Below are 21,066 nucleotides of genomic sequence, written 5' to 3' on the forward strand. Positions count from 1 at the left end.
GTCGCTAGGTGTTCTGCCTTCACATAACTCCTTTGAAGGCCTCTGCATGGATCGGAGAACTAGGAACTTCAGAAAGAATGCTCTCGAGCCTGTTCTGATGCTGATCGCCGCTGTCTCTTGGTCATGTAGGATCGACGAGGATTGTCCTTCACAAGAGTAGCTCCTTGAAGTCGGTTGGTCGTCTGGCTTTGCACCTCTTTTCCGACTGGTCCATTCTCTGATTTGACGGGTCTATTGCTGAGCATTCTAGAATTCTTTACAAAATTAGCAGAATAGACAACATTTTAGATGGCTGGAATTGAAAAACTGTTTCCTGTCGGACGGCTGCAACTCTGTTCAGGATTGGGCTTGTTCAGCATTTCTCTGTGATACCTGTGCCATTATCTCTGTCTTCCTTTGTTTGAGTTTGTGGTTGACACTGGCACGGTTTATATAGAACACCCCATTTTGTACTCTGTTTTATCTTTGCATTAACAAAATTGGTAGGTGGCTGCTTTCTCAGCCTCCGAATTCATCAAAAAACTTACCTGAAAGCTGCAAGCATCCTGTTAACCTGTTTAACTCCTGAAAACCTGAAATGAAAACCCGAAAACCTATTAACTCCCTGCTGAAACCTGAAACCTGTTAACTCCTGAAGCGGAAAACTTGAAACCTGTAACCTGTTAATTCCATGCTGAAATCCTAGGAACCTGGAAACCTGAAAATAGGTTTATCTACAACCTGCAACCTGTGAACTCGACCATTTTGCTGGTTGACCAAAGTCAACCAAACCATCTTTGTATTCAAAGGCATGGTTCTATCTTTAATAATATTTCCGGGTGGCAACACCTCCCGCTTTCATATTAAAAAAAAAAAAACTCCCTGTGCACGCGAAAATGGGCCACATGGCCGGTTCAGACCAACACCGGGCCGGACCGGCTTCTCACACACGTGCGGTCAAAACGGAATCAGGGGCAAGTGATTGTGGTCTGTTCTTTCATCAAAAAGGAAAATTGTGGTCTCTTCTTTCAGGGAACGGATCCTCCGCGGTATGTGTCCATCAAAAGATGAGTGTCCTCGCACACTTACGCGTATATATTAAAATATTAAACAAAAAAGAAATGGATGTACCTCAAGGATGCTTGAATAGACGACCAGTCACCCTTTGCTGAAAAGGATAGCTGAAGCCCTCTTTCCTTGCTTGCCGTGACTGCTCAGAACAAAGAGGAAACCGAGATTGTGCAATGGCGAGCGCTTTCCTCTCTTCCATCCTATCAAAAACCAGCCAAGTATCGCGCTCTGTTCGGAGATGGGCAGCCTCGCCGTCTTCATCATCGGATCCACGTAGCAGTATCTTGAAAGATCTGAAGAAGCTGGAGAGAACGTTGGAAAGGATCCAGACAGTGCTCCACGACGCGGAGGAGAGGGACATACGAGAAGAAGCCGTCAAGCTCTGGTTGAAAGAGCTTAAAGAAGTGGCTTATGATGCAGAAGACGTGCTGGACGAGTACCACTACGAGGAACTGCGAGCCCAAGTGGAAGCCCGAGCTTCCCGCAAGAGGAAGCGAGTGGAAGGGGACGATGAGGAAGAGGTAAGTAATTCTCTTTCCACCATAGTTGTTTCAATTCCGGTTGGCATGGGGGATAGAATCAGGGAGATCAGGGAGAGGTTCGATGAGATCTCGAAGGATCGGGAACGCCTGCGATTAAGAGAGGAAGATGGAGAGCGACGGGTCTTCGGAGCTGTGTGCCCACCATCAAGCAGCCACATGGTGGATGAGTCAAGTATTTATGGAAGGGAACATGACAAGCAGAAGGTAATTGATTTGCTGTTTTCTGAGGGTATGGGAAATGGTATCTCTGTCATTCCGATTGTCGGCAAGGGAGGACTGGGAAAAACCACCATCGCTCAGCTGGTCTACAATGACTCCAAGGTAAAAGAACGTTTTGATCTCACTGGATGGGTTTGTGTATCCGATGATTTCAATGTTCCAAGGCTAACAAAGGCCATCATCGAGTCTATTACAGAAGAATCACGTGATCTTACAGAACTCAGCCCACTTCAAAATTCTCTCAAGGAAAAGGTGGAGGGAAGGAAAGTATTGCTCGTGTTGGACGATGTCTGGAATGAGCAACAAAGCCGTTGGGAGTCCTTAAGAATCCCTTTGGTTGGAGCAGAAACAGTAAGAATTATCATGACCTGTAGGAACGATTCGGTTGCGGAGATCATGCAGACAGTGCATCCTTATCATCCTGGCTACTTGTCTGAAGACGATTCTTGGTCATTATTCGAGCATTATGCATTTGCTGGCCGAGAATCTGAAGAACAATCACGCTTGGCAGATATCGGTAAGCAGATTGTCGAGAAGTGTTCCGGTTTACCATTGGCGGTGAAGACAATGGGAAGCCTTCTAAGACACGAGATAGACGAAGACAGTTGGATGGATGTCTTACAAAGTGATCTATGGGAACTAGACAAGGACAACGAGACTTTGGCATCTCTTAGATTAAGCTACAATCGCATGCCACCACATCTAAAACCCTGTTTCATTTACTGTTCCATGTTTCCAAAGGATTATGTGTTTGACAGAGATGTTTTAGTCAGATTGTGGATGGCACAAGGTTACATCCCCCCTCAAGGTAGGAAAACAATGGAGGACATCGGAGATGAATGTTTTAATGACTTACTAAGAAGATCATTCTTTGATTCCTTTGGTCGTAGATTTAAGATGCATGATATGATACATGATCTAGCGAAATTAATTGCAGGAAATGAGTGCTACACAATTGTGGACAACTGGCTATCCTGTTTCCCCGATGGGGTTCGCCATTTATGCATACAAGGTCAAGAGGAATTAGTGAAATCACTATGCTCGCAAAATCTTAGGGCCCTACGGACCTTCTTACTATCGGCTCAGTGTGGGTGTGTGTATAATATGATAAAAGAAGTAACCCACTTTCCACTGCTTCTACTAAGGACAGAATGCTTACGGACTCTAAAATTTGTTTGGAAGAGTGAAGATGAGTTGCCCGATTCAATCAGCAACCTGAAACACCTACGCTACTTGCATATCACATCCAAATTTGTTAAGAGGCTCCCTGAATCAGTATGCCTCCTTTACCACCTACAGACATTGATTCTTGATTGTGATGGTCTTGCAAAGTTACCAGATGGCCTAGGTAACCTTATTAACCTACGATACTTTAAACTACAGACATATTGGATTAAAAGGCTCCCTGAATCAGTTTGTCAGCTGAGCAACCTGCAGACTTTGGATCTTCATTGGTGCAAGCAACTTAAAGAGTTACCCAGTGGCATAGGAAGCCTTACAAACCTCCGCTACCTAGATACTGTGCGCGCTCAAAGTCTCTGTCTGCCAGCTGGAATTAAAAAACTAACAAATCTTCAGAGATTGCATGGATGTTATGAAGTGCAGGGTGGGATAGGAGTGTTAAAGGACTTGGTGAACCTCCAAGGAGATCTCTGCATCTCAGGGCTCAGGAACTTGGTCAGCATAGGGGATGCGAAGGATGTTGGTCTTAAATATAAGCATAAACTTGAGCAGTTGTATCTATTTTGGGATGCCAACTGTGAAAATGATTGGCATTATGAGGGCGATAATATTGGACTACATCTAAAAGTTTTTCTAGAGGAAAATAAGGATGTCCCAGCTGATGAAAAAAGGGAGGAAGCGCTGCTTGAGTATCTCCAACCTCCCACTAACCTCAAAAAGTTGCTTATAAGTGGGTATGGTGGTTCCAAGTTTCCAGAATGGGTGGGAAATCTTTTATCCTTTGCATCACTTAAGGATATTGTTATTATTGATTGTGAAAAAATAAGGTCCCTTCCTCTATACATTCATGACTCTCTTGGAAAATTGGATGCATCCATATCAAAATCTATGCTTGAGAGGGTATCCATTTATGGTTGCCCAAAACTCACATCCATAGGAGGGCTGCATAATCTCCACTCACTTAAACAACTGAAGATATCCGTTTGTCCTCAGCTCCTGATATTATCAGAGGAAGGACTGCCATCCAAGCTTCAAAAGCTGCATAATGAGGAGTGCCAATGGTTGACATCATTGTCAGGGATGCAAAACCTTACTTCTTTTGGAGCATTAAATATTTATAATTGTCTTCAACTCTGGCTCTTATCAGAGCAAGGACTGCCATTCAAGCTTCAATATCTGCATATTGAGGAGTGCCAACAATTGACATCACTGCCGGGGATGCAACACCTTGCTTCTCTTAGAGCATTAACCATAACAAAATGTCCTCAACTTCGGCTTTTATCAGAGGAAGGACTGCCATCCAAGCTTGAATCACTGCATATAGAGAAGTGCCAGCAGTTGACATTGCTATCGGGGATGCAAAACCTTACTTCTCTCAGAGCATTAACTATAAAAAATTGTCCTCAACTCCGGCTCTTATCAGGGGAAGAACTTCCATCCAGTCTTCAAGATCTGCATATTGAGGAGTGCCAACAGTTGATGTCACTGCAGGGGATGCAAAACCTTGCTTCTCTTGAACTATTAACCATAACAAATTGTCCTCAACTCCAGCTCTTATCAGAGGAAGGACTGCCATCCAAGCTTCAATATCTGTATATTGAAGAATGCCAGCAGTTGACGTCACTTTCGGGGATGCAAAATCTCACTTCTCTTGGAAAATTAACCATAAGAAATTGTCCTCAACTCCTACTCTTATCAGAGGAAGGACTGCCATCCAAGCTTGAAAAACTGTATATAGAGAAGTGCCAGCAGTTGACATCGCTATCGGGGATGCAAAACCTTACTTCTCTCATAGCATTAACTATAAAAAGTTGTCCTAAACTCCGGCTCTTATCAGTGGAAGACCTACCATCCATTCTTCAAGATCTGCATATTGAGGAGTGCCAACAGTTGATATCACTGCCGGGGATGCAAAACCTCACTTCTCTTGGAGAATTAACCATAATAAATTGTCCTCAACTCCAGCTCTTATCAGAGGAAGGCCTACCAACCAATCTTCAAGATCTGCATATTGAGGAGTGCCAACAGCTGATTTCACTGCAGGGGATGCAAAACCTCACTTCTCTTGAAGCATTAACCATAATAAATTGTCCTCAACTCTGGCTCTTGTCAAAGGAAGAACTGCCATCCAAGCTTCAATATCTGTATATTGCGGACTACCAGCAGTTGACATCACTTTCGGGAGTGCAAAACCTTGCTTCTCTTAGAGCATTAACTATAACAAATTGTCCTCAACTCCGGCTCTTATCAGAGGAAGAACTGCCATTCAAGCTTCAAAGACTTTTTATTGAGAAGTGCCAACAGTTGACATCACTGTCGGGAATGCAAAACCTTACTTCTCTTGATGCATTAACTATACAAAATTGTCCTAAACTTCAGATCATAGCAGAAGAGCAGCTCTCATCTATGCCTAAATATGTGGATATTATTGATTGCCCTGGATTGGTCAAGTGGTGCGAAGTACAAAAAATCAACTGCATTCAGGTACCCTCCATCCTAAATTTGAAGTGCTCCAATTGATTACTCAGAGACTTACACAATTATACATTCTCTGATTGTATGTTTGAAGCTTCTGTATGGAACACATGTGCCAACAGAGTTCTCTTATTCTTTTTTGCTAATGCACCAGGTCGTTTCAGGCAACAAGCTGACTATATCGAACTCATGGGGGAAGATAATGCATGGGTTTGATGATTTGACATCCATTGAGCATCTTTGTTTCAGTAATTCTTGGAAATTGTTTCTGGAAACAATCTCCATAAGCATACTTGAAGAGCTGACAATATGGGGTTGCACGCACGTCCCATCTATAAGGTGCCTGCCTGAGGTCACATCTCTCCGAAGCATGGTAATAAAGGACTGTCCTGGAATCCAACACATGGCAGATCAAGCGCTTCCATGCACGCTTGATTCCTTGGTAGTTGATAGTTGCGAGGACCTAAGGTGTTTACAGCTGGCACTGCAGAACCGAGATGCACTTAAGGAGCTGCAGATTGTGAACTGCCCCAAGCTCACGATGGTGGAAGGGCTGAATTGCATTTTCTTCCTAAGATTATTAAGAATAGAACAATGCCCTAAAATCCAGCTTTCCCCAGCTGATTTGCCACCATTTAATTTTCCACGTGTCAAAATTGCATTGGTATTGCAAGAGAAGTTCAATCCTCCACAATCAGGTAGCTCCAGTTTCTAATTATTAGTCTGCAATTTTGCTTCTCTTTTAAATGAGCAACACTTGTATTTTGGCTATTTGCCAAATTAATAATTGTAGGGGTATGAACTGCTCTGTTTTTGTTTATGTGTCTTTGCAGAGGAAGCAGAGAACAGAGAAACAATTGATGATAAAACCCTGGAGAAACGAGTGATGAGGTGTGTGGTGATTGAACATTTTAACAATGCTGTATCTCCGATACTTAATGCTGCATCTGATTGCAACACGGGTCAAATCCTAGAGGGGCTTCCTTCTAGTAGCACCTCTCAGTCCCTGGTACAAATCGTTGCAGAACCATCAACATGGATCAGCATGTTGCCGATTGAATCCATTTTTAATTATTTTTGGCCGGTTGAATCTATTTTTAATTATTTTTATCTAAGCCAAAAATAACTAAGTTTTTATATTTCTTTTTTGCTTCAATACAAAATTGAACATGTGCTGGCACGACACACACACACATACTGCACAAACAAGTGTTGGGCATGGGTATGAGCAATGATATTTAAATCCTTGGTCAACATTAACCAAGTCTGATTTCTGCCATCTTCCTTGAATGTATAATGTGTCAAGAAAAAAAATAGTTTCTTGGCAGTATCCTAACTTGATTGTTTATTTTTTTGGCAGTATCCTAGCATCAATTTTTTTTTATTATTTTTTGGAAATGATCTTGGCATCAATTCCTAAATGATTTTGACTTGTAGCACATGCAAAGGGGGTGGGTTCATAAATAGTCAACAACAGTACGGTAGGTTCACACCAGAAGCATCTCTAGTTATGCTTTTCCACAGTTGTGCTTGTGTTTGCTGGGAACTAAGGTTTATAAAAAAGACTTGTAGATTCTGATCGCTACTTTCTGTGTTCTATAGCTTGCAAATTGATGATAAATCTTTTGTTTACGGCATGACACACATATACTAGGCATGAATGCACCTTGAGTTTTACATGATTATATAAAGGTCAGAAATTTTAAGCATTCTTTAAACCTATTCTGTATTTCTTTTAAATGAAATTCTTTGAACCCATTCATGAGGAACTATATTAGTACTTCTAGCACCACTGGCACCTAAATCAATTTGAGCACTTAGTTGTTCATAGTAAGTGACAGAATCCACCAATCAGTAATGGGATCTAAATTACAGGCAGTACATGAGCATGAAAGGATATAGAGAAACTTGGAATAACTTCAGAGACAGTACTAAATAAGAATACTTGAAGAATGAGAATCCATAAAGCCAACTTATAATAGTTGGGAAAAGGCTTGATGATTATAATGATTGTGGCATTTGGATAGGTGCAATAACCAATGCTACAAGAATTTACAACCTATCAAAATTTGCTAACCTACATCTACAAGTATATATTTGACAAGAATGGATCTTAGTGTGGGTCTTAAAATAACTGACATTCTAGGTGTCAACACATCATGTGCATTTAGATTTTCTATTTTTTTCCAGCATTTTGCATACCAGAATAACAATCAGGAGAAGTCAGACTTGTCTTATATTAACTAAACTTATTTAAGTATCAAGCCACTCTGCAAGATTCCTTAAACACGGAAAGAACTTAGATTCAAAGAAGAAATCAAGATTGATGCCAAGGACTGCTGCCTTCTCAGAAATCCGTGAAAAACAAGATAGAAAGGCTGGCATATGATGAATCAGAAAAAGACTCACCGCCAAATACATTTTAGGTAGAATGTCTCCGGTAATTTTTTCCAGTTCTGAACCATCCAGTGTTTCCCACAGATCATTTTGTTCTGGGGAAGATGATAGACTACTCCAGGATAGAGGGCGAACAGCATATTATGCTGCTTCTCTTCTGAACATGAAAGATGTATACTTACTGGGTCCCAGTCTGTAACAATATGTATATTTCTTCTATAACATAATAAGATGCACCACTCATCCTAAGTCACATACATGCCATAGAGCTACTGCCCCAGTTGCATAGTAAAGAAGGTAATATCTTTATTGAGGATAATTTCTGATTCTTGCATTTCATTGTTCTCCAATAGAAGTATATATAGATTACAAGGTCTAACTATTGTAGCAATTACAAGAAGAAGGAATATCTCGATTACATACTAAGTAAAGAGAAACCAAATGTAGAATAGCTAAACAAGGAGAAAGACCAAATAGGAGTGCCAGCCAAATATGAATATGTGTTGACTTGCTAAACATAGAAAACAGCCAAATAAGAGTGCAAGCCAAAATAGAATGTTGGGTTGGAATGAGTGTGTGCTGATACACCCCCTCAAGATGAAGAATTGGGAGCACGAATCTTCAGCTTGTCCCTTAGGAACCTAAAACGGGAGGTACCCAAGGGCTTGGTGAGAATATCGGCAAGCTGATCTTGGGTGGAGATGAACTGAACAGATAGTTGATGTCTTGCAACACGTTCACGAACGAAATGAAAATCAATTTCGACATGCTTCGTGCGAGCATGGAAAACAGGATTGGCCGACAGATAAGTGGCCCCAATATTGTCACACCATAGAATCGGGGGACCATGTAAGGGATGGCCAAGTTCCTGAAATAATGACTCAAGCCAGATAAGTTCAGCTGATGCATCTGCTAAGGCTTTATATTCAGACTCTGTGGACGAGCGGGCAACTGTTTTCTGTTTACGAGATGCCCAAAAAATGAGGTTGGGGCCGAGAAAGATTACATAGCCCCCAGTGGAACGCCTATCAGTCCCACTACCCACCCAATCTGCATTCGAGAAACCTTGGAGAGAGCGAGAGGTGGATCGGCGAATGTGTAACCTATGATCAGCTGTAGCTTGAAGGTACCGTAAGATGCATTTGACCATAATCCAGTGATCAGGGGAAGGCGTAGCAAATCTCAAGTTGATTGGGCAAGGCATTCTATTTGCAAGGAGTAATCTTTTTTTGTTCGGAACAATTTTTAGAAACAGGAAACCATTTTCTAAGGACCGGCAGATTTAGCAACAAGTTATAGCCCTTTTAAACATTTCATAATTTTAGCTTCAGCTTGACCTTTCAAAAAGTAACGTAGAAGGACCTAACACATCAAGAATACTACTATTTTTTTCCCCAGGCAATAAAGACTACTAAATTCTTTTTTGCGTTTGCTCAAACTATTATATTTTCAGCTTTAGAAATTCACCCAAATCTTTTCTAGTCGCTGTAGCTGGGATACAATGCATGATAAGACAAACTTATTTTGATAATACGAGGCAGTCCAGTTTTTCATATATTCTATGGTGTCGAAGCAGAACATTATACAATCAATCTCCAGAAATAAAGATAAGAGGAAATCCACATGACAACTGGTCAAATAGAAGGTAATATAGCCAACTAATTTAGCCAAGCGGCCTTTTTGATATAGCATTGTCACAATTTTTGATTACTCAAATATCAGATACAGTCACCGCAAAAAAAAAAAAAAAAGAAAGATAATTTTTAATCAGCAGGGTCATTAAGGAAAATATGAATTGATGCTCAGGACAAAGATCTAATGCAAATAAGTTGCGCATCACTTTGGGGAAAATGTTGAAATGGATGCATGTTAAATTGTGGAATAACATGACCTGAATTACTTGTAGTGTTGGGTATTAAGATTTATCAATTGAGAAACATAATTAGAGTATCTGCTTAAACAATGTGGAGGTGCATAATAATAAATTGACGATAGCATGGCAAGAAGAGGAGGTGGGGCAACTTTGAAAGACCAACTACTAAAGAGTGGCGATTGTATCACCTCTTGCAACTTGTGCTAGAGTTCAAGGGTTTGATTTCATTGGAGTCATCCCCTAAGGATGGGGGTGCGTTTGTGTTAGGAAAGGAGGGGAATAGCACCTCCCAGTGTCAAATATATATATATATATATATATATATATATATATATTATATATATATATTAAACAACCATGCCATCTTAGTAAAAATAAATGGAAGGCTCTAGTGATGTAAAAAATAAAAATGATTGTCGTCTATCAAAAGAAATAAAAACAATGTGTAACATACCTTGTAAGGTAGGGCTGGAAATGAATCAGATGGATCGGATACTAGTATATCCATATTTGTTCATATGGATCCAAATTGAGTGTGTCTATAGTCATTCCAAACAAAAATGAATATAAGTTGGATATTATTTGTATATATATTTTGATATCTTAATATAAATTTAAGTCAGATACTATTTTGGATATAAAACAGATTTTAGCAGAATTTAATGATAAAAAAATATTAATTAATATAATCAAAAAGGATAGAAATAGAATTCACCATGTAGATTGCATAGAACACACAAGTAGCTAAGAATCTAAGGCATGGTTATTAAAGCTGCACAGAGATTGACCTTGTTAGGGGTGAAAATCATCAATCTGTCTGGGATTGTATTAACATATTAAAAATAAAAAATAATCATGAATTATCTATTTTTAAAGTGCTTGTAAGAAAATTATAAATAAATACAAGAAACTCATAGAAGTTATTAATATTGTTATTTTAAACAATAAAACTTTGAAAATATCAGAAAGAACAAAAGAAAACATATTCATTTCATTTTTTCCAAAAAGAAACGGATTTTTATAAAAAAATAATGATTAAAATATGAAATGTCACAATATACATCAACGATACTTAAGGATAAACAAAATAAACTACTTATGTAAAGTAATAATCATGTTGTCGCATGGTGGTTGAAGGCTTGCCATTCAAAAGAATCAAACCAGAGAACGTTAGCTTGAATCTTGGGTTATACAATTTATTTTATAGTATTTCTTACCAGATACTTGTATCTGGATTGGAAGAATATGTAAAATCAAAATCTGTAAATGCATATCAGAATTTGGATGTGGCTTGATTGGATATTAAAATTTCTAATCTGAATCCAATCCCATTTGGATGGCCTGATTATATCTGATGTATTTCAGCCCTGCTCCAAGGCTTGTGTGTCTAGGATATTGCTTCTTGAATATGGTAGTCTAGTCTCAATGCTCTTTTCCTGATGTCCTTGGCAGTCCTTTGATGTTTCTCTAACTATTTTTTTAAATTTTTTTCCGTTATGTGAAGTTCTTTTTTTTTAGTTGTTTTCTTACAACCAAAAAGAGAAAATTCTCTAGCTTCCTATTTTAAGTAAGAGCATATAAGTAGTGAGATATAGAGACAAGCACATAACTAGAAAGAGAACCCAATGAAGGGCTCATACCTGGTGGTTCTAATTCTACAATGTTACTTTTCCAGTTGGAAGACAAGGAGATTGTGGCAATGATGATTGGCGGGATGGAAGACAATGATTGCCATCATGACAAGAACCCATTATAGGATAATTATCCATCCTCCCCATTCGATGTTGGTTAATCATCTAACAGCATGGATGGAGCCTATGGGATCAAGCAGCTCCAACCGAATAATTTACTGTGCTATATCCATTACAGACTCAGCTCCTTCAAGGCCATGGCAGCTGTGACTAGCTGAGATCCCCATGATCTGCCTTCGGCAACAGGATTTAGCCATTACCTTTCCAGATTCTCAGCCATTCAAGCCTACTTCAAGGCAGTCTGATGCTACAGTAGCATATATTGAACATGAAAACAGTGCTGTATCTCCAATATTTGATGGTGCAACTGATTGCAATATGGGTCAATTCCTACACTTGGGCTCCCTTCTGCTTGCAGATTGCAGTACCCAATACATAAAAATGCAAAACCATCAGCATGGATCAGCATAGCACTATTAGATATATTTTTAATTATTAGCTAAGTTTTTTTTTTTTTTTTTCTTTCTGTTGCTTGTATACAGAATTGAACATGTGCTGGCATGGTGCACACACTGTCTGCCAATAGGTGTTTGGAAAGGGTATGGGTACTGATATCTAAATCCTTGGTCAAGATTAACCAAATTACTGTCATCTTCCTTGAATGTATCATGCATTTAAAAATTTGGTTTCTTGTCCAACTTGATTGTTTATTTGTGGGCATTATGTTGGCATCATTTTTTTTTTTTTTTCGAAAATGATCTTGTTTCAGATTCCTAAATGATCTTACCAACTAGCACCTATAATGCAATGGATTCAGGCCAAAAGCATCTGTTAGGTATCATTTCTACACTATTTTGGATGTGTTTGTTGAAAAGTAAGGTTTATAAACCAGACTTGTAGCTTCTGAATGCTACTTGCTGTGTTTTAGAGCTTGCAAATTGATGATAACACAACCAATCTGTTTTTTGGTCATGACACATATACAAGCACATGCATGCACCTTGATTTTAACATGCTTATACAAAGATCAAAAATCTTAATTGTTCTTTTGTGTCCACTCATAAGTAAATATTGGTAGTTTAAAGCACCATTTGCATCTTATCCAATTTTAGCACCTTCCATGGTAAGTGATAGAATCTGCCAATAACTAATAGGATATGCTATATAGTTTAAGCTGAGTTTCTTTAGCTTTAAGAACAATGTACAACCATGGTAAGGATCTTCAGTTATGTCCAATATATGACTTTACCAAATAGTTGAGAAAAGGCTTGATGATTACGATAATTATGACATGAGCTTGTCAGGATACATACAGTAACCAATGCTCAAGAATTTAGAACCTGTCAAAATTGGTTAACATGCATCCACATGTGCACATTTGACAAGTGTGGATCCTAGGATTGGTCTTAGAATGACTAACATTTAGCTATCAACTCAAGATATCCCTTACCATACTGAACTAGGTGGTAGAGAGGATACCATACGATACCAGTTCAGCACCAATATATGGTACAGGGTGTGTATTAACACTCGATACATAGAACTGGCCCATACTGCACAGTACTAGGGTATATCAGTATGGGGCTGGGTAACGGAACGGCATACCTTTGTCAACTTATCATGTTGGTGCTTTAATCTTTTTCTTTTTCTCCTAACATTAGGATATTAGAATAACCAGGTTTGATCAAATTGAGACTTGTCTTACATTTATAATTAACTAAAAATTCATGTAAGTGCTGAGCTGCTCTTCAAGATTCCTTAAGCATCGAAAGAACTCAGATTAAAAGAAGAAATCAAGATTGATAACAAGAACTACCACCCTCTCCGAAATCCATGAAGAACGAGATAGACAGATGTATGATGCCAACATTGAATTGGAAAAAGATGCACTGCCAATTACATTCCATGCAGAAGAAGGTCATTGATTAAACGTGTTCCAATATTAACCCCATCTAGTGATTCCTGCAAATCATTATGTTCTAGGGATGACATAATGTGATTTTTCTGCTTCTTCTATAAACATGCGAGATGTACACTTGTTGAATCCCATTCTGTAGCAAAATGTGTTTTCTTCCTATGACATAATGCAATGCACCAGTCATCCTTACATGGTTACATAGATGCCATCTAGCTACTGCTGCAACTGCATATGAGATCTTAAGTTGATTGGATGAGGCATTTATTTGCAAGAAGGTTATTTTACTTTTGCAACAATTTTCAAAGACAAGATTCCTCATTTTTTAAGGACAGGTAGATTTAGCAAGACCGTCCAACATAGATGGACAAGAGAGAGAAATAACTTATAACCCTTTTCACTATTTCATAACTTCAGCTTCAGCTTGACCTTTCAAGAAGTTATGTAATAGGACGTAATGCATCGAGAATACTACTATTTTTCCCCAAGCAGGACAGTACTGCTAAGTTCTTTTCTGCATTTCCTCAAACTCCTATGTTTTCAACTATAGAAATCAACCCAAATCTTTTCTAGTAGCTCTAGCTGAGATGCAAGATGTGATTGGAAAAACTTATTCTGGTAATGTAAGGATCTACTTTTTCATATATTCTACGATGTTCAAGCTGAACAATGTACACAATCTCCAGAAATAAAAATAAGAGGATATACACACAAAATGTGGTCACATAAAAGGTTGCATAGCCAACTGATTTAGTTAAGTGGCCGTTTGATATAGCATGGTCACCATTTTTTATTACTCATGCTTTAGATGCAGTAGCTTCAAAAAATTGATCACATTGGATCAGCATGATCATAACTAGCTTCAAAAAATTGATCGCATTTGATCAGCATGATCATAACTAAAATATTACTTGATGCTTCATGTCCTAACCACATGACAGATTCAAAGCAAATAAGATGAGCATCTCTTCCTGGAAAAAAGTTGAAATGGATGTATGTTAAACTGTAGAATAACATGACTTGAATTCTGTGCAGTATTGGGTATACAGATTCATCAATTAAGGAACATTGTTATAGTATCTGCATAACCAATGCAAAGGCGCATGATAAAATTCTGAGGATAGCATGATAAGAAGAAGAGCTGAGACAAGTTTGAAGGATAAATTACTAAACAGTTGTAACACCAAGCGCTTGCTCGGATAGCATCATCTCTTGCCATTTGGGCAAGAGGTCAGGATTTCACTTGTGGTTGGAGTCAGCCCCCAAGGTTGGGGGTGGGTAGGGTAGAAAATGTGGGAAGTTAGCCCCTACTAGTCTTGGAAAACTAAACAGCCGCGCCATCTAAGAAAAAATAAACAGAAAGCTCCAGTGATGTAAAAGATAAAAATGATTAAATGTATAAGATACCCTCAAAAGCTTGTGTGTCCGGGATATTGCTTCTTGAAGATGAGATTCTAGTCTCCATACCCTTTTCCGGACTTCCTGAGAAGCCCTTCAATGTTTCTTTAGCTGTTTTTCCTTTTTCTTTCTTTTTTTTTTTTTTTTCTTGTGAAGTTTTCTAGTTGTTTTCTTGTGACCAAAAAAAAATTGCTCTAGCTGCTTATTTTGAGTAAAAGCACATAATTAGTGAGATACACATGCTAGAAAGCGAAACCAATGAAGGGGTCATACCCGTGGTTCTAATTCTGCAGTCTTACATTCCGAGTTGGCAGACAAGGAGCTTTAGACAATAAGAGAGGCTGATGCTGTCAATCTACAGTTACCTCCTCAAGAATGGATTTGAAGTAAAGACTTTGTTGGTGCAGTGCTGTGAGTTACGCAAGGAAAGGTTGGCAGATTCCTTACAGTTGTTTTACTGTTTATGTTAGTGGTGTTTGCATGAACTGTAAAATTTTATAAGCAAGACCCTGTATATACTCTATGATATGCCAAATATCACTGCTGCACTTTACAATCTTATAATACTAGAGTATGGCATCTCTAATGCATGTGCTCTCGGATATGCACAGAATGGAGCTTCATAAGTGCATTCCATCCATGGAGTCAGCAACTCTGACCTTTTGTAGTTAGTTGTATGAAACCTACCGTATATGCGGTTTTAAAAATGAAGTGGAGATTTCTGAGGTGGGAATTATCTATCGCATTGCTGCTGCCTTTAAGCACAACAAAGGAGCTTGAAAGCTAATATGATATGCTACATGCAGTGTATCCCAAAGGTATGTGGTTAAACCAAACATATATAGTGCGATCTTTTTATCAGTTCATTAACAATGGCGGTTTTCTTTGTCCATATTATGTTAGAACAAATACTTAAAATTTAGATGTGATTAAAGAAAACTAATAAAAATTTATATTTTATAGTAAGAAAATTATAAATAACAAGAAATATACTTGGTCAAATCAGAAGCATGCGAGACACCATCCTAAGCCATATTTCTATCATTCATACAGGAATCCCAGCAATACCATCTCAAGATACGACCGATATCCCTCTATCTGTAAGTACGATCGTGGAAAAAATTGATGAAGACTCTTTTAGCACTCAGAAAGAGAGAAAGAAAACTCAGAAAAAAAGAGAGAAAACTTTTAGAAAGAAGAAAAGGAGAGGCTTTTTGAATTGCCATTGGATTAGGTTTCAAGGAGCCTTTTTATAGCCAACCAATATGACCGTTTATAACCGTTGGGATTTTTATTGACCCATCAAGATCTTTAATAAAAAGTCCAACAGTCAGAAAATAAACACAAGAATAAATCCATATAACCATTGCTAACTCATTAGGGCTTGTAATTAAGAGTCCAACGGTCAAAAATTAAAATCATGATAATTAAAATATTTAAATAATAAAATTTTAAAAAATAAGATTAAAATATTTGGAAGAAAATCTTAAAAAAATTTTGAGTTTTTCTTTTGGATTCTCTCTAACAATTCCCCATAAACCTCAAAATTTTTTCAAAAATTATAAAATAAAATAATACAAATTTCTGGATACTTTTACTATGTAATGGGTAAGGTGACTTAACCTTACTTAGTGTGAATAGTTTCTATTCAAAGAAAATGGAGTCAATCAGATCTTGAACCATGTTCCTTGAAGCCAGACTTCAACTACCACATACATAGTACAAAGTTTTTTCATCACTAGTCTGTGCATTAGTGATCCTGCACATGTATCTTGATTTTTCATTAGAGTTACTAGAGATAGCTCAAATCTCATATCTGCGGCTATGTATGGATACTCTCATATAGATGAGCTCCCCCAGGAATGTGTGTAGAGTTACATCTCGTGAAAGTCCCATCTCCCTCAATGACTTTAGGATCTTGATCTTATTTAAACTTTTTGTAAGGTAAACAAATGAACAAGGTCTCCCCCACAATTTTTGAGATACTTAGATCATGGCATTGACTATATTCCATAGTTGTTCAGTCATATCATTAAAAGTATCCAGAAACATTACTTGAAAAACTAAGCATGGATTTCAAAATATGGACTATATAACTACTTAGGACATTAAATCGTCAAATAGAGCATGAACCAAATACATCATACATATTATATTTTTTCCTTTTATGCAAATTGTATGGTATTAAGTATTTCTACTTAATTATAAAAGTGTATTTAAATAACAAATGGAAATAATCTAATATCAAATAAATCTATAGATAAAATTTTAATGAATTTGTGTTAGCACGACAGTATTGGCATGATAACAACCAAAATTATAATACTAAAAATAAAGCTACCATTAGCATAATAATTCGGCTGTTTCGTATAACAACAATGACGAGGCATGGATTTCAGATTAAAAGAAAATTAATCTGATTCAATAAAATTTAAATTAGATACCATTGCTTATGCTAACTGCCGGTGACAACATCCAATTTATGCTATTACATATATCACTATTATCAATGGAATAAAAAATAATAATAATTTTTCATGATGCATAGAATGCTCAGAGTAAAATTTAAAATATAAGTTTAGGTTATTCTATTCTATGCAAAAGGCTCAATAAGGCTAAATATGTGACTTTAAATTAAGGCAATATTGTCATAATAAATCAGAGTAGTGTGTACAAAACTACAAACCATGCGCATTGAAGATAGCAAAAGGAGTACTATACATATAAAAAAAATAAAAGAATCATTAGGAGCTAGTAGCAGATGGCACAGAGCTGCATTCAAACCACTATAGTATCAGGAAAATCAATTAAATCAAAAAGTGAACATCTAGCTGGTCGTATTTTACTCCGTAAAAGAAGGTCATGGACTCTCGAGAATGGTTAGGGGCTTTTGCAGAAGTATGATCCTTTCAAATTTACAGTGCTACAGAGATCAAACAGAGTGTATCTCTTCTGATTTGCAAAGGCATATCTGAAAGATATTATAGGTAAATGCATCTTTTGTCTCAAACTATTTTTTCAGTAGCGTAGTCTGTGCTCTTAAAGATGATACTTGGCGCCATTATATACCTCTGATCTGATCTTCTGACAGTTCTCTTATGTGCTGCATGATGATGTTATGTTAAAGACTATCACTGCTGGATGTAAAAGGAACATGATTTACTACGCTAGTATTTGAACGAACTTCATAGATAAGGAAATGCCATTCAGGGCTACAGATATTTTGTTACGTAAAGATAAAATTAGGCATTAAGATAATGTAATACCCGACCCATTTGGGCCCTGGACCAAGCCCAAAAGCCCAAAGCCCATATAAAAAAAAAAAACAAAGAAAAAAGAACGAAGAAGACTCCCGCTGGGAGTCTTCTTCCACCCAAATCACCGGAGGAGAAGTCAAATCCGAGGGGGATTCGACCTCCCCTCCACTCCATAAGACCCCCCTCTCCCCCTCCTAAACAACCCACGATGATCACTGGTCTCTCTCTCCTTTCTCTTTGTTTTCTCCAATTGAAGTTAAGTCCTCCCGTACTCGTGCTCGCCGGAAATTGGAGCCGACGATGCTGTTAAAGCTTGAGGTAAGCCCTTCTCCTCCTTCCTCTCTTCCTTCCCCTCCTTTCCATGGCTTCGTGCACCCTCACCGGCCTTCGAAATCGTCGAAAAATCCATGAAAAGGGTGAATCCTGTTTTGCTCTGTTTCGATCGGACCCTTTCCTCTCTTTCCGGGCCACCAGCACCGTCAGTTGCGGCATCTCATCCTTAGGATAGGACCCTCATCCCTCTATCCCTCTTCCTTGAAGGTCTTGACCGTCGGTGACTGGCCAATGATCGAAAAATAAAAAGAAAAGAGACAGATCCCCTGTTTTTCAAATCCTTTAAATCTCCCATCGGCCGAACCTCATCGTCGGCCATCTTTTGCTCCATCGCCGCCTCCACCTGCTGCTGGACCTCCGACGAAGCCGTCGCCCTCGCCGAAGTCAAGCTGGAGCCCCTCGTCCATCCCCTGTTTCGGCCCAAGGGAGGTCGTGAGAAGAAAAGGAAAAAGAAAGAAGAAAAAAGAAGGAAAAGAAAAAGAAAAGAAAAAGAAAAAAAAAAGAAAGAAAAATAAAAATAAAAAAAATAAAATAGAAAAAAAAGAAGAAGAGAGAGAAATTTTCTCTCTCTCCTCTCCCTCCTTTCTCTCTCTTTCTTCTCTCCTCTCTCTACCTTCTCTCTATATTTTCTCTCTCTAAATTCTCTCTCTAGACCTTTCTCTCTTTATGAATTTTATCTCTCTAGTGTCTTCTCTCTCTGATTTCATCACGAATTTAGCATAAAATTGATATGAAAATATGATGACCTGAGATTGCTCCAAAATTCATGCAGTAGATTAGATTTCGATCCGATCTTTATTCGAAATTGATAACATCAATCATGGTTAATCCATATTGAGTCATCCTGATATGACCTCTGATGATCTCGACCATGATTGCCTCATCGAAAGGATACGAAGATTCTCTCCTCACTTTCTCTCTCTAAAATTTTTTCTATCTTCATGGATTTTCTCTCTAGAAGTCTTATGGATCAGTGGAGGATCCAGATACTTAGACAAATCCTAATTTTGGTTAATCCTGAGAGAAGTCCCAGGTTTGTGTTATTAGGATTGATTATCGGATAATTTTTTCTATATATGATTTTTATATTTGATTAGGGTTATGAAGAGATGATTGTCTACATATAATATCGAGTGGAATATTTTGTTAAAGAAATTCATAAATCAAAGAAGAACATTGATTTCTGTGCTTGGATCAGTCACCGGTAAAGGTAAGAATCTCTGTACATGATCATTATTATATATGTTATTTTATCATTGGTTTTATCTCATTGATTTTGCATCGTTAGATTTGAGATCGATGAATTTGTTATATCTGAGATACTGTTATTTATTTATGTGATTTTGAGCATGAGTATGTTATATCAATACATATGTATCAGCGATTGATGGCATGATTATATGGGTATGACATATTCATTACACTGTAAAATTTGAATTGATTAATGAAGTCAAATATTATAATTTCATGAAAATGAAAAGAAAGAGAAAAAAATATGGTTTGGACTGGTCTTATCATGTGGAATAGCCTGCCAGGAGCTTATGCCTGGGACAGCCCCCACAGGCTTATGTGTGGAAGAATCTGATTCAAGAAAGATCATGAATGATTTGATCTGAGAAAGATCATGGCCACTTTGATCCGAGAAAGATCATGAATATTTCGATTCGAGGAAGATCATAGAAATCGATCCGAATAAAAGATTGTCACATGATCCTGGTAGTCCAAAGTCAAAGCCAAAAAGAAAAGGATTAAAGACGATGTGATAATAGAAGAAAATAGAAAGATAAGACATGAAACAATCGTTGAATAAAATTATTTCACTTATTAACATATGATAATGCATCTCTTTGATAAAACATATAATCTATAAATGTTTGCAGTATTCTGGACAGTGAATATCGACTTTTATGTGTTATTGCTTATTTTTATTTTTAGATTATATTATTATATTGATATAATATGAGAATTCTTACTGGACTGTAAAGCTCACACCCCTTCATCTTTCTTTTTTTCTCAGAGTTACAAGATGTCCATGGTTGGCTATGGTATGGATTTGTGAATGAGCGAATGCATAGATAGAGTACCGTTGATACCTGATCAGAGGATTGAAGGAATATTAATTGTAATTATGCAAGTTTTATGAATTATTATTGAAGTTAAATATTATGGTTGATAAGGTTGTAATGATTTAATTTGGCCTTGCATATTCTTTAGGGCTTGCTCTAAGGAGTGTACGGCCATCACGTATCCGATCTGAATGTTGGGTTCGGGGCATGACAGAATGGTATCAGAGCTCAAGTTATGATCACTAAGGATTATAATGTAAGTGATTTGAATATTACAGAGTGATATCAGAGAATATGATAGAATAATATTAGAGCTTAGATTTAAGATCACCAGAGATTATGAAGAGATATTAAAATTTTATGTAAGATCAATAGGATGTGACAGAGTGATATCTGAACTTAGAGCTTAGGTTATGATCATTAAGGATGTAATAGAATGATATTAGAGTTTAGGTTATGATCACTATAAAATATGATTTAAGTGGTATTTGAGTTTAAGGTTATAATTATTCAAAATTATAATTTTAGTGATATCTGAACTTAGGTTATGATCATGAGGAATATGATAGAAATAAAAGAGAAGATTCAATATTTAGATTTTGAATTAATAGATATTAAGATAAAATTTATGCATAAGTGGCATATAATATCTATAATAGAATTGACGA

General features: G+C 37.5%; 1 protein-coding gene across 4 annotated transcripts; it reads left to right on the plus strand.

Annotated features, from left to right (window-relative positions):
* Positions 1–1,130: 1,130 nt before the first annotated feature.
* LOC105040148 (putative disease resistance RPP13-like protein 1) lies at positions 1,131–11,653 on the plus strand. 4 transcript variants are annotated; one of them, XM_073250684.1, is made up of 5 exons: positions 1,133–2,619; positions 2,749–5,477; positions 5,623–6,166; positions 6,302–6,477; positions 11,414–11,653. In XM_073250684.1, exons 1-5 carry the CDS (start codon positions 1,224–1,226, stop codon positions 11,492–11,494), a joined length of 4,926 nt encoding a protein of 1,641 aa, XP_073106785.1. In that variant the 5' UTR covers positions 1,133–1,223; the 3' UTR covers positions 11,495–11,653. The 4 variants fall into 4 exon arrangements, with proteins under 4 accessions (XP_073106786.1, XP_073106785.1, XP_019704038.2 ...); XM_019848479.3 differs by having other exon boundaries at positions 1,134–5,477; XM_019848480.3 differs by having other exon boundaries at positions 1,134–5,477; positions 6,302–6,359; positions 11,414–11,635.
* Positions 11,654–21,066: the final 9,413 nt, after the last annotated feature.

This window comes from Elaeis guineensis, chromosome 1 (genome assembly GCF_000442705.2).
Source record: "Elaeis guineensis isolate ETL-2024a chromosome 1, EG11, whole genome shotgun sequence".
Classification (NCBI taxonomy): Eukaryota; Viridiplantae; Streptophyta; class Magnoliopsida; order Arecales; family Arecaceae; genus Elaeis; species Elaeis guineensis.

Bases quoted from the DNA above. Each gene is read 5' to 3' on its own strand.
- LOC105040148 (XM_019848479.3), top strand. From the start codon at position 1,224: ATGGCGAGCGCTTTCCTCTCTTCCATCCTATCAAAAACCAGCCAAGTA. The intron at 5,478-5,622 runs GTACCCTCCATC...CTAATGCACCAG, and splicing joins AAAAAATCAACTGCATTCAG to GTCGTTTCAGGCAACAAGCT. The intron at 6,478-11,413 runs GTACAAATCGTT...TTACTTTTCCAG, and splicing joins GTAGCACCTCTCAGTCCCTG to TTGGAAGACAAGGAGATTGT.